This window comes from Pleurodeles waltl, chromosome 10 (genome assembly GCF_031143425.1).
Source record: "Pleurodeles waltl isolate 20211129_DDA chromosome 10, aPleWal1.hap1.20221129, whole genome shotgun sequence".
NCBI classification, from domain to species: Eukaryota; Metazoa; Chordata; class Amphibia; order Caudata; family Salamandridae; genus Pleurodeles; species Pleurodeles waltl.
The window spans coordinates 161,737,989-161,765,675 of NC_090449.1; the positions used below are offsets into that span (position 1 = coordinate 161,737,989).

The 27,687-nt window shown below is 41.5% G+C and overlaps 1 protein-coding gene across 2 annotated transcripts in view; it reads right to left on the bottom strand.

The window, feature by feature from the left end:
• The window catches only part of GRAP (GRB2 related adaptor protein), a 338,914-nt gene that overhangs the window by 296,843 nt on the left and 14,384 nt on the right, over positions 1 to 27,687 (bottom strand). For both annotated transcript variants that reach the window (XM_069210114.1, XM_069210115.1), the window contains exons 2-3: positions 15,443 to 15,540; positions 9,294 to 9,416 (exon numbers count right to left, since the gene is read on the bottom strand). In XM_069210114.1, coding sequence (XP_069066215.1) covers positions 9,294 to 9,416; positions 15,443 to 15,540 — 221 coding nt within the window. The remainder of the gene's footprint in view (positions 1 to 9,293; positions 9,417 to 15,442; positions 15,541 to 27,687) is intronic.

Below are 27,687 nucleotides of genomic sequence, written 5' to 3' on the forward strand. Positions count from 1 at the left end.
TTTCTGTCAAATAAAGATCATATGGTAGAGAGTCTTCAATATGGTTTTTCATTACTTTCTGTGTTATGGTAAGAAAGGAAAGACTATATTGTAGCTCCCTTACAACCTGAACTTCTTTTGACATGGAAACAAAAAAGAGGACCATAAGAAAAGCAGGGAGCCTTCAATATAGACACTTTCACTTAGGTAGCACTAATTAAAGGCTGGAGAAGCAGAACCTAAGAGCGGGAAGAGTTGTAAACTGGGAAAATAGAGGGATGCTTGGGAGGAACAAAGGGAGGTGGTAGTTACAAGAGAATTAAGACTTGGAAGCACAAAGGAGGGCTGGGCGGGAGGGACAAGAAATTGTGGTGGGCATGGGTAAACAAGGAGCATAGAGAGACAAGAGGGAGAGTTACTAGAGAGTAAAAAATGGAGCACTGGGCCATAGAAATGAAGAGTTAGGGATGTGGGTGATAGCCAACAGAGGTGGACTAAGAGGCAAATAGTTATAAAGTAGCCTTCATACAGTTCAACGCAAACACTGCATTAGAGGAGAAAAGATACACTATAACAGCTAGTAGCATCTGGTGAGAGAAAACTACTCCTCTGGGCTGAGCTAAGATGTGATTGACAAAGATTCAAACCAATATCTCAAAAAGGCTGGTCAAAATAATCTAGTGATTGAATTTTGCAGACCCAAAACCCACCCTAAGTACTTCATAAGCAAAAGGTTGTTTTGACAGTTGCACTATGAATCCATACCTAAATAGCCCGTCTGTTAGCCTTACTGGCTATTTCATTTGATGGTCAATCATTATTCATTTGTTTGATCATTTTGTTTCACATCTCTTAAATATAAAGACAATGTAGAGATACATATATAATAAGATGTAACCCTGCCAAAGCAGCAATTTGTTTCATGGAGTATTTGAACGAAGAAAAAAAGAATTCCAGTGTGTTATGATGGATCTTGGTTGCTGGCAGATACATGTTACTGGTTCATTGATAATAAAGCGGTCTCACTCTCCTTTGAAGCTATTTGAATAAATCACAATATTATGTTTTTATGGAGACCTTCTGACTCCTTTTTGACCCTGACAGGAAAAGTTTCATTTGAACAAAAGTTGGTGCATACATGATATGAAAAAGAAGCTGCAACCAAGGTACAGACATTTTAGGCATAACATTCCTTATAGTTAATCTATGTACATTCAAAATATAATAAACTGTTCCATCTCTCAAAACATTCAACAAAAGGCTCATTATTGCGAGTGTTGCACGTTATTCTCCATTCTGGACCGAAAACTCATAATCACCTGCTGATGATGATACCAGTGAGTCTGGTTAATACTGTGCCGAATATTAACACCCCGTCTTCACGAGGGCACTTGCAACGAGGCACCATAACTTTAGATCAGGTTCAACAGAGGCTTTTACTTTTCCTAAAACAAGATGTACCAATTCGGCAAGGAACAGAGTTGGGCAAGACTTAAACATGTCTATTCTCATTGTATTGTCTGTAGACTGATTCTGACAAGACTTGATCTCAGTTGTGTATGAGTTGGGAATGAGTAGCATGAACACACTCAGAAACATCACTCTTTCAAGCTGTCCTCTTTTCCAGTGAAATTCAGAGTAGCAGGTTGACTGATCACTTTAACCTTCTCTACTACGCTTTGCCCAGAGCTTGCTCCGACTCAGAAAAACAGCAAATGTGTTGGGCAGAGTGCATTTTATTCTATAGCCAGCCTCATAGTATAATGTTAACTAAACATGTTTAACAACAACTTGACAACTTGTTGTCCTTCAACTCATGAAGCATTTTTATTTTCTTCTTCCAACTGCCTGCACCGTCCCAGGTGGCCACACCTTCAGGTTGCCATGAATACTCTGCGTTCCTTTATGTCTTCAACCTGCCATCCCTTTCCCTGCCTTGTCCTGAGCTCTTTTTTAAGTCTCCTTCCAGTGAGAACAAACCGAAAACAATGAGGCCATCACCTCCATCTTCCCTTCTATGTCTGCCGCAATGGCATTGCCTTCCCTTTCCTTCTGCACTGAGGTCAGTGGTGGTCCATTGTTTGTTGCAGAGGTCATGAAAAATTCCCTCCGCACATGTGCCACCAACATCATCCGCACTGTGCGTACAGGGGTCCTCCCCACAAACTCCCCTTGAGGAGAGGGCGGTTACCTCCACTTCATGCAGGGCCAAGCCTGGGAGGAAGGACCACTTGTAATGTCCAGTGCTTGTGGAAAAGACTGCTTTTGTGGAAGCAAGCAGATCTCACGCCATCTAATCTTTAGCCTTTCCATACTCTCTAAATCCTGTGACGCCTAATCTATACAAAAACGTCCTGTCCTCTACCCATAACCCTAATCATTCTTCACTCCACATTCTGTCCCTCCCCTCTTCAGGAATATAATGTTGTCCCCTTAAATACATTTCACAACAACCTGATATCTTGTCTGTCTACAAATCTTGCAGCGCCTTCCCATTCTTCTTCCACCTCCTCATACTACCCAAGGTGGTTATACCCTCAGATTGCTCTGAAAAGCTCTCTTTCCTTTTTCTGCCACCAGAGGTTTTTCTTCTGTTCCCACCACACCCCCACAACTTGCACTTGGGTCCTTTCCTTCCACTACGTCCTTATGTCCACCACTTCCAAGACCATCAATAAATATGCCCTATTTCCTGCACCCCATCTGGCTGAAACAGTACTGGAATCTTGTACACTCTAGCGACATGATCCACCAATCCCATGCCACTTGCTTTACAAAAAACAGTAATATTTCTTTTCACCTTCTTCTACATATTACAGATGCCCTTCTGTTTTCTTGCTTCCTGACAAAATCTGATCTGCTTGGAAAAAGACCTGATCACATTTCCTTTGTTGCACCCCATCTCTCATTCACAGTCATCAAGTTTTCCTCCACCATTTTTAGTACTTCCAACCCTGACAACTGCATCAGGCCACTCTTCTCTGAGTGGATTATTAGCAAATGCAGTCTGGGTCTACTCTCAAGTAAATCCCACAACATATACAGCAACTGCCCCCAACTCATTCCTCCAAAAGCCTTCCCTTATTAATTTCACCTAGGTCCAACTGCTGGCCTTAACGTTCCCTTTTCGCATCCTCCACTTGCCCATTTTACAATAGAATGGCCGCATAGACCCCGTCTTGCCTCATATGGCCCTGCATCTTTGCCGATTTTCACAACCTCCATTTATTTAGCTTCTCTTCTGCCTATCCTAGCCTCACGGCTTCTATCACTGCACTCATTCTTAATGAGCTGGTCCCAAACTCAAGTTTGGGTCAACTCTTTCAAGTTCGGTTCAACTCTTCCAGCCTCAGGTGCTTTATCATCATTCCGATCGCTTGTCTGCTTGACTCCTTCTCACTTATTTTGTGCTCAAACACCTTCTCAGCCTGTCACCTCTCATTTCCAAGTAATCGTTAAATGCCCTCACAGGCCAAATGGCCCTGTTACTCGATCTGTTCAACCTCACCAACAACTTTTTCCTGCTCTTATCCACTTTGCTCCTGACCACCTTGATGCTTAAACGTTCCTGCCCAGAGCCACATCCCCCATATCCAAGCCCTCATATCTCTTCCCTCCTGCAACATCTGACACTCTGAATCCACCAAAAAACACTGTAAAAAATGGCCCGGAATAACACAGCTTTACAGGTGTATGCACCCGCTTATCTCTGCTTGGTCACAATTCGCCTTTCGCTAGCAACTCAACTAAATAGGCCTCTGGACATTTTTCTGTGGTCCTTGCTCCATTGCTCAGCCCTCTAATATTCCCCTCAAAAGCTTGTCCTGTGCGGCTCCTACCTCAAAAGATCTTTTCATGAAAGTCAACACCTGTCATCTTTCCAGTTCTCTTCACTTAGAACCTCCTGTTGTCTATCAACACCACCATAAACAGCAACACATTCTCTTTCTGTTGCTCCACCCTCTCCCTGTCATCTTTTTTCTTCCCTGCACAGCTCTTAACAGACTCCATCTATGCCTGTTTATATGCAGCCAGCATGGATGCAGCCATAGAGCCTTCCGCTAGATGCTGTGCTCTTATCTCTCTAGCTTGTACTCCTCCTTGCGATCTGCCGCTGACACCAAATCACAAAACCATGACCACTGGTATTGGGATAAAGAATCCACTAGCACATTTTCCACTCCAGGAATGTGCATTGCTTGAAACATTATATTCAGTTTCACCACCAACTCTAACCCTGCAATGTCAACATGAAGTAGTCAGATGCTGGTTATTTGTTAATCATATTCACCACTGCCTCATTGTGGATCATGAATATCACTCTCCTGTTCACCAAACTGTGCCACTTAGCTCCACTGCCAGCAGCTTTGGAAAGAACTCCAGGAATGCTATGCTGTGTTTCCTTATCCTTCAGTCATCTGGCAAAGTCTCTGAATACCATCTTCTTTTCCACTATGGACCAAATCCTCTTCCCCAAGGCATGGGGGACTATTCTGACATCCCGCTCGTACTGTTCGGGGGACTTCCACATTGCCACCCCATTGTAGTCCTCCAAAAATCTCATTCACATTCGCAGATCCTGCCTTTCTCCCTCAGTGAACCTTGGGTGCGGGTTTGGTGCCTCTTCATGGATTGTGCTATGTGTGTGCAAATGGCTCTTCCTGGGGCCACTACCCTGCTGGCAAACTTCAAGTGCCACAAAACCTGCTGCCTTTGTCGTAGTTCACATTTTTCCCTGTCCAACATCTTTCTTTGCATTTTAAGCAATGCCTGCAGGGTCACCAAGTTTTCTTTGGGCTATCTGGACATCATTGCTACCCAGTCAAGTTCTATCCTGAGGAACGTCAGGTTCGTGGATGGACCCTCAGTTTTCTCTCCTATGAGTAAGACTCCCAAACATCCAGTCACCAGCTTCATCAATGTCTATAAACTTGCACATTCTCCCAGGTCCTTTTCCTTTCCCCGAAAAGGAAAATGACAGAGGTAATGGAAGACCTGCTCAGACCCTGTGGCTGATTTCACCACCCATTCCAGGAATGTGCTATGGCATTCAAATGGAATGCATGCCACTGCACACAGCAGGGACATCAATTTGTCAATATAGTAACAACCTCCAAATTGTATCCTGAAAGAGGAAAGTCCTCCTAGCGCTCTAGCGGCTGTTGCAAAGTGGACTGGAGGTTAGTATTCCCCATCTCTGCTGCCCTGCCACAACTCCTTATCATTACCACCATCTTTTGCAGTCTTGTGCACTTACACAACTAGTCTTCCTTGGTGATATAATAATTTACTGATTCCCTTCTGACCAGGACAAATGGTCAATCAGCCTGAATTGTTTCAGTGTCTTGTTTGAAACTACACCTATCAGGCGATCATCAGGTTTGGAATGGGTAAGTCTTGAAACAGGGTTGTCTACTGTCTGCTTCCACCTCTGTCATAGTTTGCAGTATAACCCCCCTCATTGCCCTTGTGGATCTCAAATTGTCTGATTCTAGTTGAACCCATGGACAATGGTATGGAATCCTGAAATCAACAGTGAATTTCCTTTCCAAACACACTGCCTCGCCCCACTTCTTTCCCAATAATTTCTCCCAACTCGTCCACCACTTCTCCTGAAACCTCTCCATCACTTTCATCAAACTTGCTCCCAATACCCACTTTCTACTCTCCTATAACTTTCAATCCCATTCCCACTGTTATCTTCACCACTTTCCAATGCACACCACCAAACCATGAAGTGGCAGACCTCCTCCTCTTATCCTTGCGATTGCTCCCTTTCTCCTGCTGTCCCACTGACAGTTGCCTTTTCACCTCTCCAGGCCCTCTTATTTGCTGCCTGGGACTTCTGCTCTCCCAAACTCTCACTTGGCCGCCCATATCTCTGATGAGCCCCCTGTAGCTGGTCTTACCCTCTCCTTGACCTCCTCACCACATTTGGCATTCACCTTTCTGCCCCATGGCCAGCCTTCTTCCTAACTGGCACTTCTTCTCTTTCTTCCCTGCTGCTATCTTCCAAGGACATCCCAGTCATCTCTTCAGGAGATTCCTACTCCCAACCATTCCCCCGCTCCTTCTGAACACCAGTCTATGGACATCCTCCTGTTCCTGTTCTGGCAGCCCTTCTACAATGTGCATTTCAGCCATAGCCCTCACAGTTCTCATGGCCGGGCCCACCAGCTCTTCTCAGCAAGTCCTTGATGCATTGCTGTTCATTCCTCCACATCATGTTATGCCAACAATGGGGGTGCCCTAACCTCATCTGAAACCTTGCGTCTTAGAGAGACCATGCTCAACTTCACGTTTACCAGCCTCCCTCCATATTGGGATCCTAGATCCTACTCTGTTGCATGCTTTGTTGAGGTGCATGCACTTTTCATGCCTCTATCACCTGCTGCTAACCGCTGTCCAGACAATCCACTCTGGTCTGCCTGCTGCCTGGATGACCCCTCTTGTCACCTTCTGGACCGATGTCTTTGTTCTGGAAGGCTGTGTTCCAGCACTCCAGGAATCCAATCTGCCCTCTTCCACATCAGCGATGGAAAGCTATGGCTCCACCTTCCCGCAGCCAGATCTGCTTTTTTGCCTAATGTGCTCTCTGCTCCAAGAGGTGGACCCTCTGGCGCCTCCACGGATGGTGCCCTTTTGAGCCTATTGCCTTGCTCCCACACCGCGTGGGCCCACGCTTATCTGTCAACAGGTACTTCACCACCTAATTATCACCTTCGGTAGCCCACATGCACTCCTGAAACAGAGCCTCATTTGCAGTACACAGATTCATTGTTCAACACAAAAGGAATTAATAATTCCCTCATCGCATGCACAGTATCACAGAGATGCAGCCGCTGTAGGTCCGCATGTGTCCTTTACAAAAAATCCACATCTGGAGAGGGAATTACGTACCCTTTTCATGGGCTCATCTCAATGGTCTTAGCCACCTTTTTGCACTAGCAAGTCTCTGGGTCAGGACATTGTAAAGGGATCCCCAAACTGAAGCTTGTCCCCATCTAAACGTCTAGAAGTGTTCTGTTCAAGGGTATTCCTCAGTCACCAGAAGGGCTTCAGGGGCCACCATGAATAAAAAATAAACATCTCTCAATCCTCAGTTTCCCTTTAATGCTTGATGCACATTTGTACATTCTGATTGTCTGAATACAACTTTTTTCGGCGTTTCTACAAGCTGAGAGAGTCTGAGAGTGCTTGGAAGCAGCAATAAAGTGGCAATTTAGGACAACATAAAACATCTAAAAATTGTACATATATCAATATAATCCATAATTTTCAGAGCCTAACCTAACGACTACTATGGGAGTTGTGTGTATGCGACCTTGAGGCTTGCACTGTATCCTGTCGAACTCATGACAACTCATGAATTACTGTGTGGGAATTCCGTTGCACGTGATTACAAGTGTTAATTTGTGGTGTATTACTAGGCGGTATTACCACACCTGCAAACACTGCGCTTGGTATTACCACTTGCTTAACCGGTCCCAAAGACCATTTGTGCGAATCAGGTCGATTTTCTGAACAGAAAGAGTCTGGAAATGGGGAGGAACATGCAGTAAAAAGCCCAATAAGTCTCAATTTATTCCCCGTTCAAACCTCATATTTTTAAATGGCTGGTAAATGCGGTGTTATCACAAACCCAAATAAAGATAATTTCAAGCCTGTTGTTACCACCCCAATTTATAGAATTACTTGTAACAAGGAGGCCCGTTACACTTGCCACCCCAGTGCTACAGCAAATTAAGTCATAATTCTTATTACACCAAAAGTAAATAAAAGACCCAACTCCAGACAATAACACGCACACAGCAGGGCTCCAAGCCAAATAGCTGGCTACATATTTGCCAAGTCAACGGGAAATCCTTATCAAGTTCTGTCACCCTATATTCATAACCTCCATACAGACACAGTACAAACTAGACAATAAGCCCTGGAATAATTATGATCACTAGGTTGACGATGTAATTACCACCTTGTGGCTCATGTCAGACATCTCGAAAAAGTCAACTTAACCTTACCACTCTCATAAATACGAATCATTACAAAGCATCAAACCCACAGGTATTAAAGCAATTTACTTAATCGTTGTAAAGCCCCTTGGAGCTATGTCTCAAAATAAGTGATAACGTGGACACAGCTGAAAAGTAAAGGTTTTCTAGATTTCAAAAGTGATTTGGAATAACGACAATTTTTGGAATCAACTATACAAATGCATACAGCATTTATTTTTCAAAATACAACAGTTCTGAAATCGTTCTAGAACATAAATTGATTATAAATACATTTTTCCATCAAGCAGTCATCAGCGGAAAACTGACATTCAACACCTAAAAGAGGTCCTTCAAAATAGCCATTCAGCTTTTCGTATGTGCCCACATTATCACTTATTTTTGAGACAGAGCTGCAAGGGGCTCTACAGTGATTAAACACACGTTTTAATCTTGCTTTAATATGTTTTGTAATAATTCATTCTTATATCTACACATGTTGTAAAAATAATGGAATTCAGAATTTTATCAACTTTATTTGTGCATACTTTATTCCAGAAAGTATTTTCAGAACATTCTCTACAGAGTTTTTTGGACAGTTGACACATCTAACACACTAATTGTCAAAAAAGACCTTCAGTGGCTTCTCGGGTGTGATTTTCAGCTAGTGTGCATTGACTGTTTAGGGATATTATTTTGGCTCTTTTGTAGGTTCACTGATTTTCATGCACTGTGAAGAAGGTGAATGGTGGTGGGCTGGTGCAATACGAAATACATGGGAAAAGAAAATACAGAACAAGGTACTACACCAAGCAACCAAGGTTGAGCTAAACCTCCGTTAGCTCAACCTTGAATATTCATAGTGAATGCCTTACATATAAGATGACCTATAAAGGAGGAAACTATTTGCTCGCAGAAGGAAAAAGGGTGCATATAACTCAATACTAAAACCCACACACCTGAGATATAAACTCAAAACATTGCATAGAGAAGCTAGAAACAACTGAGAGAAGATTGAGTAGTGCTGTGATAGACATAACATACTTTTGAGACATTTTAATAGCAAGCATAATTCTAGTGCAAGGATAGTTATTGATAAAAGGACAAGTAAAGAAGATATACCCTCTGCACATGATGGTGGTTGTTGCCACAGATCTATAACCACCCTCACCCTTTAACGGGAATCTTATCTGCTTGGCATTGAGGCTCACAATGGGGGAAGAGAAGGTTACTCCAGTTTCCATCACTATCTACCAACAGCATGTCACAAGCATTACACATAAAATACACAAACAAAACCTGACACACAAACTACTCGCTTACTTGACTGAGACAGAAAACTCTCCTGGTGAGCTCTCACTTTCTCTGATTAGAAAGGCTCCCAGCTGCCTTCGCTTCAACAAGATCTCTTCAGCAACCTGTCTGGAGATCCTTCCTGCGTACCACCTGGGAACAGAAAATAACAGATAAAACAACTACATCCATAGGATTTAAGTTAAGGCGCTGTTGTATGGTACACTGAGCATTCTAATTTTGTCTTTCTAATGTTTCTATTCTGAATCGCCTAATTCTTCCCTTATAACAACTTATGCTCCTCTCTTATTATGCGTTCTGTATGAGGCCTCAATAAACGTGCCTCTGATTTGATATCTACATTTTATTTCAAGCTTTATAAAAACTCATTTCAATACCTCCATTTCAGTGTCTTTGTTTTAATATATCCATTTGCAATCTATATAAAGACTCCATATTATTACTAGCCACTACTTTAATATGTCATTGCAATATCTAATTTTTAATGTCTCCATTTTATTGTTTTATTCAAAAGTTTCCATTCTGGTCTCTATTAAAACATCTCAAGTTAGGTGCTCCCCTTTACAAAGATCTAATCAACTCATTGAAAATCTCCGTTTAATAAACTTCCAATCTTCGCCCTTCTCATTTTAGTGCTTTTTCTTGGGCTCCTTTCTGATGCTCTATTTACTAATGCCCCTTTTTAAATTCTCTTTTCAAATTTTTCAAATAATGCCATTCTGTTGTCCCTCTTGCAATGTCTCCATTTTATTTGAACATCTTGAATAATATGTCTCCATTCTAACTTCTCATTTGAAAGGACGCCACTTGAATTTCTCATTTTAGTGCTCCATTTCAATGGCTCACTTGTATCATGTCTATTTTAATGTAACTGTGCACCTCTTCGAGTGCCTCTTCAGCGCACAATGTAAAATTGCATATTTCATGGAACCATCTTTTTTACACCCATTGGACATAATAGTTAAAAATAAAATCTTAACTAGTTTTAGGAAACTCAAACCTAATAATGGGTATTAGATGCTTATATGTGCTCCAAATATTCAGTGTTTGCCAATGTCTGAATGGTTGCCAAGAAATGATTGTGGCATCTATAAATTGCAAAGAGCATTGCAGAGACATTCATAGTAGGTACTATTTCACCTTACAGAATGTTGCTCCAACAGAAGACGTTGGTGCAGTCTCAACAGACTGGATAGTCATGAACAGAGGCTGATTATGTGGCAAAATGTAAATAGATTCTCCAACTATTCCAGAAGACATGAAAAGTTGCCACAAGATAAATTCTTCTACATTTTAGCCAAATATGTTATTGCTCAAAGGGCCTTTAAAGACAAGAACAATCTACAATCAAATTATTATTTTGCCAACCACGAAGGGGACAGCAAAGGCCCATCCTCACTAAAGGAGCCACAAAAGTAACCTTAAACCTTTTTGCATTATTGAGTCTTACTAGTGAGGTTCAGCTCGATTGCCTCTGGTACAGTGAGCCTTACCAGTACCACTTGGTTAATTTTGATTTTCTACTTCCACTGTCTGGGCCATATTCTCCAATAGAGTTCATACATATGAAGAGTTTCAAAAGCCTTGATTATACCGAAGGCCTGGCACAACTTCTGATTGTAAGAAATTCTGATTGCATTCCTGAAATATCTGCCTACTTCAATGTCTAAAGTGAACCATTTTGTTGAACAAAGGTTTATATTTGTAAGACTTTTCTCTTTGTTTGAATTATCAGCTAGTTACAATCCAAAATGCTTTGCTAATATCGACTAACCTCTGACTCCATTATCCGGGGTTGACATTAGGTTTCTAGTACATTTGGAGCCATCTTTTTGGCCAGTTTATTTATCCAATTATTCTACAAGTGCCTCTATTTCTATGCTTTCTTTTAAGCTTCCCTGAAAGGCATCCCTATCGTCTGTGAAGGTAGGACGTTCTTATTACACCCTACAAGATATGACAGCTGGAAGAAATCCCTATCGACCCTGGAGCATTATTTTGACTTCTAAGTAACTTGATACTAGTGCCCTATGGTCAGATGTATCCTAAGGGAAATTACTGTGAAGTGATGTTCATCGTCCTTGTGACGAGGAGACTGCTACACCCATTTTCTATTCATAATCCTCTGGTCTCATATTCCTAACCTTGGGCAAGATTGATCGCAAGGGTTTCCTAGGCTTTTTTTAAATGATTTGTGTAAACAGGGTGGCGTTAGCAGTTGATGTCACCAATTACAACTCTGGTAAGTTTCCAGCACCGGACTATATATCCTGCATTTTGTTCTCTTGATGCTTTGTGAACATATCAAACAAGACCATGTGCAGAGTCTGACAGCAGTGCTGCTCACATAGTTATTGCCTTGTTGACTTGCCATTATTGCATTTGTGGAAAGGAGACGTCCAGACGTCCAAGATGCATCGCTGCCGGGCATGCCAAATAAAGGCTTGAGCCGTGACTTGATTAATGCCTACTGGCTAGGTTGCCGTGAGCCAACTTTATTCATTATCATTGTTCTCTACATGCCGACAAGCCCACACTATGTGGCACATTTGGTCTTAGTTTACAGCCACCTAGTTTGTCTTTCCTGTCTGGGAGTAGTGTACGCACAATTCTCAGTGTAGTGAGTTTGAATATATCTTACACAGAAATTACAGTGGTGACTGCATGGAGAGGGTGATGATTCGTCTGGGAGCCTCTAAAACTCGCACTGTGGTGGTGACCCAGGCTCGACTCTACCAACCAAAGTGCACTGATCAAGGGCTACATCTGTACAAAACTCTTGAAATTCTGCCCCTCATGATCTGGTTTGAACTTGGTGCCCTGGGCCACGCCCATCCCGTCCTGGTCAACCCAACAAGCCTCAGCTGCCTTGGAAATTACAAGAGGATCCCTGTTTCCCTCCCTGACACTTCTTGGGTCATAGCCTCTGTGTGTTTCATGGAATCCTGATTGACAAGCAACACCTTTCCCCTCAATCACAGAGATCACCTCTGGAGTGAACTGTTAAATGTTGCTGGCATATTAGGCATTACTTTCACTGGGCTATTCACTCCAAGTTCTCCTTAAATCAACCTTCCTGTACTCAAAAACAAAATGGAGACTTTGCTCCATAGCTTAAATTAATGGCAGCTCTTTCTAGCTAAAAGTATAAGAGCAGCATGCGTCCAGAATACTGCAGTATCCCGCAGCAGATTCTCAGCCTTGATATTGGCTAGTCGATGGTTCCTTAACAGACACATACCATTTGACATTCAAGGGCAACTGAGCTCTAAGAGACACACTGAATGTCCTGATTAACAACCATAACGCTGTCTCCAAATAAGACCTTAAAACAGGAAGAGAGGGCCTCAAACCTGGAGAACAGCAAGACAAAAAGGAATCTTGGACTGAGTGAGTTATCAGTTGCAGCTTTTCTCTTTGATAATGGTTTTTATTAACCGGAAAATAAAGTATTTTTATGTGAGTTGTCAGTTGCTTGTGACGGCCACTCTAACAAGTCAAGAGTCATGAAAGGCGAGTCTAGACGCAAATAACATACAACACTTATATGGTCTGTCAGAGGGGAGTAGGAGCTGCCAAACTGACCCTTTAATTGAGGTGTAATGCATTGACTGTGCTTTAGAATGTCTACGCACATCTGCCTGGTTCCCTACCCCAGGGCCTAAGCACAGACCAAAGGGGGTGCAGAGTTCATTTTTGAGACAGTCAGGCTGCAGATTATAGGCAAGACTAAGATTTCAGCAGATGGGTTACTCTGTCACAATGGTGACGGTTATCCTGTCCCCCGAAATATAAATCCCATTATTTCCTATGGGATTATTATTTTGGCGGACGGGATATCTGTCACCGCTGTGTCGGAGTAACCCATCCGTCGAGATCTAAATCAGGCCTTATGAAACTTTAGGGTCAACTGACCTCAGGGAAACAAATGAACTTGTCTCTCTAGGAGACGGCATGTTAACCCCATAAATACATTATAGAAGGTGACAAATCTAGCAGGAGCTTGGTGTGAATCAAAAGCCAAGGGGAGAGGGTGTTCTCCCATTCTTAACTCTCTACCAATGGTGTACTTATCATTACACGCAGGACAGGCATCAATGTTTAACTTAATAACTAATACTGGACACTTTGTGCTACGAACCCACACAGGAACAAGAGATACATGGACCGGATGCTTCCTCAATGTGACCTATCAAGGTTGGCTAGAGAAGGCCCAGGGTCTTGGAAGGTGACACTACAGGTAAGAAATCCTTATCACTCTCAAATACATGGCAAGAGGCACAGGCAAGGTGGCAATGGATTGGGCACAGAGTTCACTCTGAATTTCAATATATATCATAATACCAAAGCTGCTGACATTATACACTGATATCCTTGATGTGGGTTCCTAGTCCCTGACTCTTAGGAAGGAAATCATAACTGTTCTGGTGATACCAGGGACGGATCAGAAGCAATTTGCATCTTACAGGCCTCACTAGTTGAATGGTGATATAACACTCCTTGCTAAAGTTCTGGTGCTGGTACACCCTGATCGGTCTTGGTATATGCTCAGGAGGGATACACATGCCCTTCAGTGTTCAATATCCTCACTGGAAGAAGTTACAGAAGGTAAAGGATATTATGATCCTTAGTTCTTAATTCAGGCCCTAGATCTGAGCTCATAAGACGACTTGGAAGCAATAGTGGGTACAGGCAGACTAATGTTGGTGAGCGTCCTACTCTGCAGAAATATGAGAGCAGGCTGCTCAGTGGCATCTATATTATTTGTCCTGGGGTTGTCCATTGTCGGTAATAGGCAAGTAAAATCACAGGCAATGGGCAATTATATGAGATATGTGGCCATCTTGGTAGTGTTATATGCAGGTGAACCTTTACTTACTGTGATCCAGTTCCATGGGTTGGTCCCTACAATCAATCAGATGCAGGAGGAGTTTCTCCCTTCTGCATGGTTAAAGGAAGACTGAACAAATATTTGCATTGACAGTAAATTTCACCATGGCTGATACTTGGTGTACACTTTGGTGATCCCAAGAGGAGTTCAAGGATTGTAACATTGGCTCTGACAGATTTCTATTCTATGCAACGTAAGGAAAAAATTGTCCTACCTGCCCCTAGCTCAGCTGTTTTGAGGGTTTATGGTGATGTAAAAGGGTTGATAAGATATGAGACTTGTACCTATTTTCGTTGAGCATCCTCCCTGATTAACTATAGGAGGGGAAAGAAGTTAGGTTGTTTCAATGTATACAGGATGAGCACTGGGGGTACTTCTTTGACAATAACATTTTTAATACCTTAGACACCCTTGTGACTGAGCATGGGTTTGACAGAAAACGAACAATACTAAATATGCCTACATTTTAGACATGGACTACACCTTGGGGAACACAATCCCTATTACTTTGTGGATTTTCACCCAGATAACGTGCAAGGTTTTCTCAGAGACCAGGGTTCCCGGGTGGGTAGTGGTAAATAGTGTCAAGGGTAATTTAGGGTTTAGAAATGGTTGGTGGTAAGAGGTGGTAATTATATTTTAGGGTTTAGGGGTGCATAATGCTAAAGGAAGGTTAAGAGTAAATTTAGTAAAAGAGGCGGATTGTGGCAGTTTCCTCCCCAACATAAATATAAAATGAAATTACACATACCACCCTTTACCAGTACCCACCCTTACACCCTAAAATTGCCCTTAACACCCTCTACCAGTACCCACACCCTATTATTTCAGGCAGGTCTTCTGAATAAAGACTGATTGACAGTGTTTTCATATAATCAGACCTAAAAAAAATACACACCTTTTTGAATCATACAAAAAATCTTATCACTTTGGTAGGGTTCAATCAAAGGAAATGAGAGGCAACACATTACCTTTTTTCTAGTTGTGAATGCCCTTTTCGTGCAGCTTAAAAGCTCTCACTTCACCTCCTGTAGATAGCCCAGCTGTCCTTGGGCAACCCCCCCAAAGCAATGTGGAAAACGTCATCTTATCTTGCTACAATTTGTACATGTGCTGGCGCTCCCTGCATTTAACAATCCCGCCTCAGTTAAATTCAAGTGAGTGAAAGCAACATATTTAAAATAGATAGAACAATATAAATAAACCTCTGCCTTGATTAAAAACAAAGAATGACGTAAAATTGGGCCTCTATTTTTGGGAAACTTACGGGTGTGGCTTCACTTTGATGTAGTTTTTTGGAATGAACCCTTCATATCCCATCAGCTCGGCTTTATACCAGTTCTGGTCATCTTCCATATTAAGAATCTGAGGAATAGACGAAAAGAAAGGTAAATTGGGACAATGAACTTGCTGAATTTATCAGTGTGTATTACAAATCATTCCCCTATTCTTGCTACTTATTTGTCTCTGTGGCCAGAGATTGCAAGTGGCAACATTACATTTCTACAAGGATGAACAAATTGCAAAACAGAATTAAAAGGATTTTGTTAGTCGTCTGTCTACCAATTGATGGACATCGATCAAGGTTTGCCAAAGGTAGCAGCTTCTCCTCCAGGCTTATCCATCTCTACCCCTCCTATTCCTTTCACTTCCTTGCTACCTCTGGTCTCAAAGGACATACCATCAGCATCACTTTCCAACTCCTGCTCCTCCTCGTCAGAAGCAAATAGGAGGCTGTTGAGGGGCTAAGGCAAGAGTTCAATGCTGTGATGTCATTGTGGAGGCAAAGTGTGTGATGTTACTTCTGCTACCCATGGTATTTTGGTGATTATAAGATAAATATTCAAACTCAGAGAACAATATTCAAAGAGAGACGACACATGACCTCATTGAACGAGTTGTTGGAAAAATATTCTATGACACATCAAGATTTTCATGCTTTATTTAACCTAATTTGACCAAACCTATGCTAAAGACTAAAAGCACATATTTGTGGATAGGTATCAGGTTAACACTTTTGTGTGGTGGGTATCTTCACAAGTATTATGAGAGACCATGTTGCTTGAAATCAACTGATGTCTTTCCCAAGGGGCATCATTGTGAAGTTGCATGGGTAATATTTGCTGCCTCCAAACTGCTGCATGCAGTTGGAAAACCCTTTTTGGGCTACTTTACGATCTATAATCTATATAATCTAACCAAACTCAGTAATGATGCTTTGATCTATGTTAAGCTTAAATGGAGTCTATAAATCAAACTACTTTGTCATAAAATAGGTTGGACAAGCCCCCGACATGGACCTGTTTTCTCCAGTGTAATTGCCACCTAGCACTAAGCCCATGAAATGAGTAGTAAGAAATGAAGAAAATGTTTGACTGTGGTTCCTGACAGATATTTCACTCTGCTGCTACAGTGTGTTCTGGGCAGTCTTCTTGGAAGAGGTGGTGGGTAGCCTCTGAGAAGAGAGGAGAAGCATGGTCGCCGGACAGCTGTGAGGCCGTGAACTAGGGGTCTAGGCTGAGCACCTACTCCTGAGAAGAGTGGAGGGAGAGGAAGACTAGACTTCCCACACTGAGTGAGAACCTGAGATCCCTGAGGACTAGTGAAAGAAAAGAGGTGACTGATGGGTCTAGTGGTGGTGATGGAGTGTCTCTGTCGACAAGGTCAAGCAAGTGCACAGGCCAGGCAGACACACTGAGCCAGTTATTGTCAGGGAGACAATGCTACAGCAGGTTTACTTTCATGGCAGAAGAGACACTAGACCATAGCAAGGAAAGATGGGCTGCAGACTGAGAGAGAGGGGGGCGATAAAAGAGAGGCTGACAGCAGCGATGCAAACACTCCAGAAGAAAGATTGGAAAACAAAGGGAAAGTGCCCCCAATCCAGGGACCACAAACATCTCCAGAGGATGTCAGCTTAAAGAGTAGCAGAGAAGAATGACAGCAAAGTGGTCAGGCATACACTGGTAATAATTAGTGCATACTTCTGGAGCATCTGAAATACTGAAAGACTGATCACAGTATGCACATGGCACAAGTACATGTACATATCAACACCTCTGTACAGCGAAACCCTACTGAGTCTGGCAAGTTGTGGATAATGCAATCATCCTATGTCTGCATTACTGCACAGAGCTAGAACTGAGACTTTCTCTGATATCTATTGCCATTGCCACCTGTCTTTTTTTTGCAAAGCAGCAGAGTGACCTGGCACTGTCTTACAATCCAGATCTAGTGGGACTGATGTGTGCTTCCAAACTTCACTGAACCCACTGACAACCATACACTGACAATATGCAGGTTAAAGGTAGACCAGAAAATAGTGAATGGGGTGAGAGAAAACAGACATTGGATATGGTCATCCTGCATGGGTGCACAGATGGGATTAATCTGCACAGTGGGAGCATTGATACCTAAAGGCAAGAAATTACTTTTAGGTTTGCTGTTGCACTGACACTGCCCCTAATGTCTAATATTTGCATATGGAATGCCTTTTGACACTCTATGTATGTCCACCTCTCTAGAGCTTAATCAAACTCAATGTTTCCCTAGAGCTAAAGCATAATTATAAAATCTATTGTATATGCAAATAATACTCTGAGCTACTAAGAATAGCTAACAAAAGATAACTACCTTGAAAGTTATGCAACAACTTTGTGTGGTTTGTATTTCTGTCACACTAACTGGTTCATAAACAGTAACATAAACACCATTAATTATTTCGTTGACTTCAAAACAGATTGCGAGCTTGCCCAGCAAGGATGATGTGGACCATGAAGAACTTATACCCTATGCTTCCAAAAGGGCTACTAGCATGTGCAAGGCGAGTGAGATTTCTGTGGCTCCAAGGGGCAAGAAAGAGTTTTCGTCTTTGTTCGTGTGTTTAGCTTTGCGAGTTCAGTAGAGACACGAGGCCTCTTTTCAGGCAGCGTTCAAACTCCGTGAACCTCACCATCCTCTTCTCCTCAGGGGCATACCAAAGGTCCCCGCAGCCCCCGATGCGGGGGGGTTGGATCCATGGGCACCACAGAGCTCCCTCAGCACAGCACCTGGCCTGAGTGAATCCGGAGGGGGGCCCTCCATGTTCTGTGCAGAGGGCCCCCTTCCAATTTCATTACGCCTCTGCTTTTGCTCCTGAGGACGTGACGTGTATGTTTCAAAGGTTTGGAGAATTATAACCTGGGGAATTATAAAATGGGCAAAACAGACACAACAGAGGGCTGCTGAAGCCACAGAGACAACTACATAACTAAATACAAGGAGAGAAATTGAAAGGGATGATCCATAAACTATATCCTAGAATGCTGGACGATCCTTGAAAATGCATTTTCCCAGAGGAACACAAATTGTAAACAGACTGCGTCATCGTGTTAATAGAGGGGGACCGGAGTAAAGCTCCATCACACATTCGCACGGAAGGAAATCCACAAGTAATTCAAGATTCCACCTCACACACTTCAGTGTAGTACGCCACACATCCGTGATCCCAGTTATGTTTCGTACGACTGATCAGAGCAACATGGGTGAGTGGCCCAAGGGTGGATCAAGGGAAGTCACATTTCTTCGCAGGAGCCGATAATGTCCAGTGATTCCAGGCTTTTGAGAGGGTGTGACTAATAGATGTAACAAAACCACAGGGCAGCAGATGACAATTACCCTGCCTGCAAGCTGATTTAGTAACTAGACACTAAAAATCCAAAGTTAAAATGAGGAAAAGGACAATGCGATTCACAATGCCCTCGAATAGATCTAAAATAGCAATGCACTAGATCACTGGGGAACTTCCCAAAGTAGAAGGGTGGATAAGGGATGTTGGGGAATGATCATCGTAGTGGAGACCCGTTTTAAGCAGGATGAAAAATTAGACGACGATCTAAGTGACTCAAATTTCAAAACACAGGATACGCTCTAACCTAACCCATTTCACAGCAACTTAGAATGGGAAATACACACATCTATTACCTAGATCATTATGGGCTACTGTGGCACACAGGAGGGCGGCTGGTGGCAAGGAACAGTGTAAGAAAGTTGGAGGATATGAGACATATGAAGTGTTTGTTATGTCAAGAACGTAAATAAATAGCTTGATGTTTTGCTTGGAATATGTTCTATACCATGGAAATGGAGAATGTAAAAAGCATAAGACGGGAACCACCACTCTAGTAAAATGTTGCTGCTAAGACTTAAGTAATTTACAATTTGTTATTTGGTGTTGATTTACTCTGAAATAATGGAAAAACACTGGATAAATATGAATGCATAATAAAAATAAAGATTTTACAAAATATTGTTTTTTTTATTTTATTTGCTCAATTAGTTTTCCAATGGGATATACCCTTGCTTCTTGATTAATTGGGTTCCTATTTGTATCCTTTGATCAGCCGATATACATTATATATTTCTGTATATTGTATTGTATCCTTTATTTACAAAATAAAACATAATAATAGGAAAAATAAATGAAAATTTCTCTCAATATTTTTAGTTGAACATATTTTAATTGAAACTATTTCTATTTTAATTATAGATTCTCTAATTCTTATGTAATGCTTTTATGATTTATTTTGGAACAAATAAACCTGTAAACCATGCTTTCGCTCTCACTCTAATCTTTGTTGGCAACCAGCTTTCTTACCCTAAACTCTTTATTACTTTCTCTAAATGATGTTCCTAATCCCAGTAATACCAATAATCCAACACTTAGGGCCTGATTACGACCTTGGTGGAGAGGAATACTCCGTCCTAAACATGACTGATAACCCGCCCGTCATATTACAATATTTATTATATCCTATGGAACTTGTAATACAGCGGATGGGATATCTGTCACGTTTGTGACAGAGTAATCCCTTCCGCCAATGTCGTAATCAGGCCCTTAATCCAAAACATAACTTGTCCATAACCCTTACTGAGGGCTTGATTTAAAGTCTGGCAGGCAGATGACACCATCACAAAAGTGCTGGCTATCCCACCTGACGTACTACAAGTGCCATTGGATATAACGCACTTGTAATAAAGCAGCTGGGATATCCACCACATTTGTGATGGACTTACTTGTCCACCGAACTCTAAAATCAGAACCCAGGGGCCAGATGTATCAACATTAAGAATTGTGATTTCCGAATTGCAATTCTTACTGAATCACAATTTGGGAATCACAATTCATAAACTATCACTTCCTTATTTTTATAATAATAGTGATTTCTAGTGGGTCACAAAATGAGCTACCTCTTGGATATTTATGATGTAGGTCGCAATGTAAAACCCAGTAGGAATCGCAGCCATCACAGTGATGGTGGCTGCAGGTCCGCAAACCACTATGTCTTTGGTTGCTTTATGATAAAGAAGGCTTTTTTAATGCAGCCCGTTTCACTTAAAGGAAACGGGACCTCATCATTTAAAAATAAAAAGTTTCTTTCTTTTTGTGTTTTTTTTTTTTTAATAAGAGGCAGCAGTCCAGTAGGCCACTGCCTCCTCTCAAACAAAGATTTTTGTTTATGCTCACAAAGATGAACAGGACCGTTGGGGACCCTTTCCTGTTTGCGAGTGCATTCGCAAAACATTAATACTTACCTTTTTGTTTCGATATTTGGAAGGGATACCCCTTCCAAATACTAAATAGGTATTTTGTTGCAAACCCAAATTGTAATTCGGTATTGCGTTACTGAATCGGAGTTTAGGTTTGATACATACCACAATGCTTTTTTGCATTCGCAAATGGGCTGATCCTGCAAACAGAACCGTTTGCGACCACAAAAAAGCTTGACAAACCTGGCCCTTAGTCTCTTACATAAACCTAACATTAGCAATACATTCTACCCAGTCAATACCTTGTTCCTAACTCTATCTCTGACACAAGCCTTAACCTTGACATCTACCTTTTCCTTAATACTAACGTGGTTCTTAACCTAACCTTGATCTCAGTCAATACCTTCAACTTAAAATAAACCCAACCCACGCCTTGGTCAGGCCCAACACTTTTCCGAATGCTAAAACTAATGGAATCTCTCTTACCCTATCAACAACCTAATCCGCATGGGTAGCATTCCAGGCAATGTGTTTGGGCCCAGCCATATGCAAATCAATAAATAATTTACAAAAAGAGAGGAGCATTTATTGTCACCTATCGCTTGTAGGCCCATATCACAACTATCCAAGTGTACAGAACCGGAAGGCCAGTCCTTCTCATCTTCCCTATCGGGACAAAATAGCCAATACACACTTAAAGAAAAAATTGCCCCAGCACCTCATTTATATTTTTTTTCATACAGTTCGTGTCAAAAAGAATTGTACTCAATCAGGTCTAGCCACATGAAATGAAGAATTCTCAGTACATATCTTTTCTTTTGTGAAATTGTTATCTTTTATTCACTTCCGCCTTCCTTTTTTCTAATTACACTTTCAGTTCAATCCAGCTTCCCACAGCCAGCTCATTTCGTCCTTTCCCAGGACTGCTTCTGGACTACTAAACATGATATACACAAAGTTATAAAAACACCCACCCCTAAAATTCATTCAACAATACATACAATTTCTGATTCAGTGAATACTGCATTCAAAATCATATGCACATAATACATGCATTTCATATGTCTTATTCATGTGGGTTAAAATATACATGTATCTTTTGTCTTTGTTTACATGATATTCCGCATGGTGATATTCCTGGATTCTGTACGGGCATAAATATGAAAATAATGCTTCCAAACATTTTCTGTATACGGTTCTAGGCTCAACTGTCAAAGCATATGTTCATTTCCCTGTCATTTTCAAAGAATACTAATTCCACAGCACCTGTGAATATATTGATAGTTAAAGATAATTGATCGCACATTAATATCCCTACATTTCATAAGGCCACAAATATAACACTACTTGCAACATACTTATGAATAAGGGTCGAAATCCAAATAATGTTAGATGGATTTGACGCTTTTGTTATAAGTTTGTGATTGATGTACATGGTATAGGTGCTGCCACACGGAATCTGGACATATAAAGGTGGTTACCCAGTGCTTAATTTGTGCTTGTTTCCGGTGCTGAGCACCGGCACTTATTTTTGAGGGCCAGGACTTACTCTTCTGCCTCAAGCATTTGCTGCAAGCAAAAGACACATATGGGGAAGGCGGAGGAAGGGAAAAACGAAAAAGCGTCACAAAGGGAGAAAGTAGAAAGCTGCCAGAGTGAGCTGAAGGGGCAGGGAGTCGCTTTAAATGGATTGAACAGGCTGGTGATGGCTTCGGGATTACGCTGCCTCAGTGTTCCGTGTTCGCACATTTAATTGCAGCAGCCGCATGTTTAAGAGGAGGGCTTTGGGCACCGGAACCTTTTTATTGATAAATTAAGCACTGTGGTTACCGCATATGCCTGGACATGTGACTTGCATACACAATAGGGGAACAGGTGCAGTCGATTGGCGGCAACTTTAAAAACAGAGGCGGATGTGCACTACAATTCTTTGCAGAATCGAAGGGATACTGCAGTTCTAGTGGAGTTGGGGTGAGTTGTGCCCAGAGGTGAGGAGAGGTGACTTTCTGAAGTAAATATGTGGGTTTTAGTATGCGTTGTGTCCTCTCCAGTGTTTTACATGGGCCGGTACTCACCGGTACTAAGTACCGGCACTTTTCAGTTTTCACCCGCTGAGTACCGGAACTTCTCCTTCGCAAAGGAGAGTACCGGTACTTAGAGGAACAGTGAGAACGTGAATGGGACATTCCACAGGCGCGTATCAGTGTTGTTCAAAGCTGAGCTGCTGATGAACCATCAGCAGCTCATTTGCATTGTCAGGGCTCCCTGCGGTTCAGACAGTTTTCATCGTAAGGTGATTCACAGTGCAGGGTCCATTGACCCTGTGCAGTTAATCCTACTGCACATGTTCGATGCAGGGCCCGTTGCCCATCCCATGTGAAACAGGACATTAAATCCAACGTGTGAGATGTTAAAAACATTCCAGTTCTGTGTGGGCACAGTTTTAAAAGGGCAAATATTGAAGCTGCATTTAGTTTTCCTCAGCACCCCGTAAGAGAGTGAGAGAAATATGTGAGAGAAGAGAATGAAAGGAGAAAGAGATAAAAAGTTTGGAGAGTGAAGACAGGGAGAGCAAGAGACATTGATATGACCAAATTCCATATTGATGGAATTTTTCAACACCTAATAAGGCATGATTTAATCAAACAGTAACTCTTTGTGAAACATCAATTAAGCTTCCTTCCAGCACTATTCTTTCATTTTCAGATATTTCAAACATTATACATGTGATGCACTTACGCCCAAAGTAAGCCACGGTCATGGTCATGCTTTAAATTCGTTCTGCTGCAGCATGGTGCATTTCATTCTGCTTCCAGACCTAGTGTTTTCTAAAAGGATGTTTTACACTATAACCAGGGCCACTGGAATTATGCTGCAGGGGAGGACCAAATTATGCGGCGGAAAGGACTAAATTCCGCAGCAAGAAAAAGCAAATTAGGAGGCCTAATGCGGTCCATTTTATGATAGTATTACTACACTATTTTTTCATTTTTACATATAGTAACGCTGTATGGACAAGGATTTCACCTTATTAGTACCAGTTTACTGCCCTGATACAGCAATAAGAAACTCAAAGATGATCAGCAAACCTTTGCAAAGGGCCTTCCACTGCACAGGAACATTTGTTGTTTTTAGCAACTTTTGAACCAGCCTGAAACAATTATTTTTGGTATTTTTGGTATAATCTGAAGATTATGCAGCAGATAATGGTTTATGTAACAAATGGAGCATTTCCACTACTATGCAGAAAATGCCTGAGCTGCAGAATTACATAATTCCAGTGTCCCTGAAAATAGGGTTACAAACTAGTGCCCTGAAATGCATGTGCCGAGTGTTTGATCGCTGTGCAAGGCTAATACTGTTTGCCACTGATTCTCTGGCAGATAGCTCTTTCTGGTATATGATATGTATGAATGTCAGTCGAGTTTTGCATGTGCGCATTTATACCATTTGAAAGGAAATGGAAATAGAAAGGAGAAGAGAAACAATCTGGAGATAAGGTGAAAGGGAGGAACAGGAATGAGGAGAAGGGTTGGGGAAGATGAGAAGGGAAGGTACTAAAGAAAGAGAAAGAGACAGATGAGAAAAAGAGATAGAAGAAAGAATGAGGGGTGAAGACAAGCATTATTAAGTAGAAGACAGAAGGATTCAGACAGGGAGTCACAGAAATATAATTAGAGAAAGGAGGATTTTTGATTTAAAAATGAATTCAAATGCATCACTTTAAGGGGGTTCCACTTTCTGAAGAAGTAGCTTGGCACCAACATTCACTGAAATAATATTTGTCCTCTTACAAAGTTACATGCTGAAATGAAGGAAAAATGAAACAAATATGTCTATTCATGTTAAATATTCAGCACCCCGTAAGAGAGTGAGTATAGAGCTCTTAGGCCCTATAATTACAAATAAAAGCACACAGGAGAAACTGTGAATACAATTTCAACTTTGCCAGGAAGTCCATTGGCTTGCAACAACATAGGATAAAATAAATAAAGGAAGAAAGAAAAAAATACATAAATCATTAATGCTTATTTTCTTAGCCACCACATGGAGTTCCACAACCTTCTGTTTTTTGTTCTTTAAATACCTTACATTAATGTGCATCATTATTTCGTAACTTTTAAACCGACAACTGCCACGTTAGGTAAATAAACACTAATATTGAATTCAAGAGAATTACAAAGGGTAATTTAAAGGAAGCACCAAAGCTGAATAAACAGTAACAATCTTGATAAGGAGAGGCAAATTCTGTCAACAAGAACGGGATCATGGTATGTTTTTGACTAGGTTTCTACCTCATACTGCAAACAGTATCCACTATAGTCAAAAGTTGTTCAGATGCCATAAGTGCAGAAACAATCTGCACACATTTGAAATTTGAAAAACCTTGCTAAATGTATCCTTTTTCACATGCAAAAATAATAATACTGATAGTAGAAATGTTTCTGTATCCTCATGCACAATTGTGCACAAGTCTTAATTTTGTTAATATGCCCTTTGCTCTTAGCCCCGCCCCTTGCTCCACCCCAATCTCTGCCCAAATCCCCACCCTCTTTCTATGGCTTAATTTGGTGAGTAGCTGCACTTATTTTTGCCCATTTAAAGCACTGGTCCTCTCACATCAGGCAGCATGTCTCCCAGTATTTGTGTAGGGTGGGAAGTTTTACTTGTCCCTGACTCGAGTGCTCGATGTGGGCTATTAGAGACGTGGTAGTAAAAGTCATTTGTTGCACCTTGACCAATCCAGAAGGCTTTTTGAAAGTTGCGTTTGATTTTTTAGGACCTTACAGTGGTCAGAGCGGGTCTGTGATGATGCGGAAACAGACATGGGCTTAAAAAAACCTGATGAAAAGACAGAGCGTCACAATATCTTACGCATGTTTGAATCATAGGACCAAGGATTACATATGTAGCTATGCAGGTATATCTTATGTTGATCGCATTGAGCACATTGCACCTCCATATGAAATATAAGATGACTGCTTGTGTGATGAAATGATAGACACATAGGTTGTGTTATAAAGGATTGTAATTATTCACGTCTACACAGATTTTCAGACTATTAATGTGTGAGGGGCAATGTCGATAAAAAGATCATGTTTTATACTTAACAATACTGGTTGTACTTCAGATACTATAAATGTTCATGCCCACATAGATTTTTGGCTCATTAACAGAAGGAGAATGACTGATAAATGTGGGTGACTGGGGGCAGCCCCAGTATACTTATTAAGGATTCTTACTGGTGGTTGTGGCAGGTTTGTATTTAAATATTAGCAAACAAACAAATATTGATGTGCTAGAGAGATGCCACCAGTGATGCCACAGTGGGTCTGGTGATTTAAATATGGGGATCGCGTCTGGCTGGACACGTGATCTACGTGCATGAGTAGTGGCAGCGACGTCAATTAGCGGTAACTGAAAACACCTGCAGATATGCACTACAATTCTTTTTCGAATCAAAGGCATACCGCAGTTTTAGTAAAGTTGGGGCAACTTGCGCTCACAGTTTGGAGGGGCGACTTCTTGTTGTAAACATTTAGGGCCACATTTAAGAGGGCCTAGCTCCATTCCAACGCCACATTAACATCATATTTTTGATGCTAATGTGGCATTGCAAGGCAAAAACGCCACGCCATATTTACAAAGTGGTGCAATGTTTGCATTGCGCCACTTTGTAACCCCTTGTGCCACATTATACCTGCGCCAGGCATATTATGTGCAAAGGGGTTATTCCGGCACTAGGGGGAGCTGAAAAAATGGCTCAAGGAAATCTAAGAGATTTCTTTGCGTCATTTTTATCATCATTTTTAACGCCTGCTAAGTGCAGACGTTAAAGGGTGGCTCCCATTGTTTTCAATGGGCCTCTGGGTGCTTTGCAGAATTAGCGCCAGAATTTTTGATACTAATACTGCAAAGCACCGAACTGGCATAGAAAAGAATGACGCTAGTACCCCTGATTACCACCACAGTGCGCCGTATTTTTAAAACGGCTCACATATGGTGGCGTTAGGGAGGCGCTAAGGGGTGCAAGAAAAATGGCGCTGCACTAGGTGCAGCACCACTTTTCATAAATCTGCCCCTTAGGTTTTAATATACGTTGTATCCTCTGATATCAAACAACATGTCCATAAGTATTTCTGTAGGGTGGAATGGTTTATTAGTCAGTGAATAAAGTACTCGATTCGGGGAATTAAAGATGTAGTACTAAAGGTGGTTTTTGGCACCTTGACCAATCTAGAAGTCTTTTTCAATGTTGTGTTTGAGTTCCTAGGACCTCACGATGGTCAGAGCGGATCTGTGATGAAGTGCAATTAGACATGGCCTTAAGAAAACCTGAAGGAAAGACAGAGCGTTACAATATTTTACACATATTGGATATTGAAGGGCCTAGGATTGCATATAACAGGTACATATTATGTTTATCAATGTGCACCTCTGTATGAAATATAAGGTGACTGCTTGTGTGATGAAATGGATACATTGGGTTATTTCTGTATTTAACTATTAGCAAACAAACAAACATTGATCTCCTAGTGTAGGAGGCTGGCCTGGCTTATAGTGGGTACCTTGTGGTACTTACAACCTGTGCCAGGTCCGGTTATCCCTTATTAGTAGAATAGAGGTGTTTCTAGCAGCTTAGGCTGATAGAAGGTAGCTATGGCAAAGCAGCTTAGGCTGAACTAGGAGACATGCAAAGCTCCTACTATACCACTTATATCATATAGCACAATATCATAAGAAAACACAATACAGAGTTACTAAAAATAAAGGTACTTTATTTTTATGACAATATGCCACAAGTATCTCAGTGAGTACCCTCAGTAAGAAGGTAAGTAGTATACACAAGTTATAGGTACACAAACCCAAAACAGGTAAGTAAGAGAAAGAAAAGTAATGCAAACTGTGTAGAATTACAATAGGATGCAATAGGTGAACATAGGTCTAGAGGCAACACAAACCATATACTCCAAAAGTGGAATG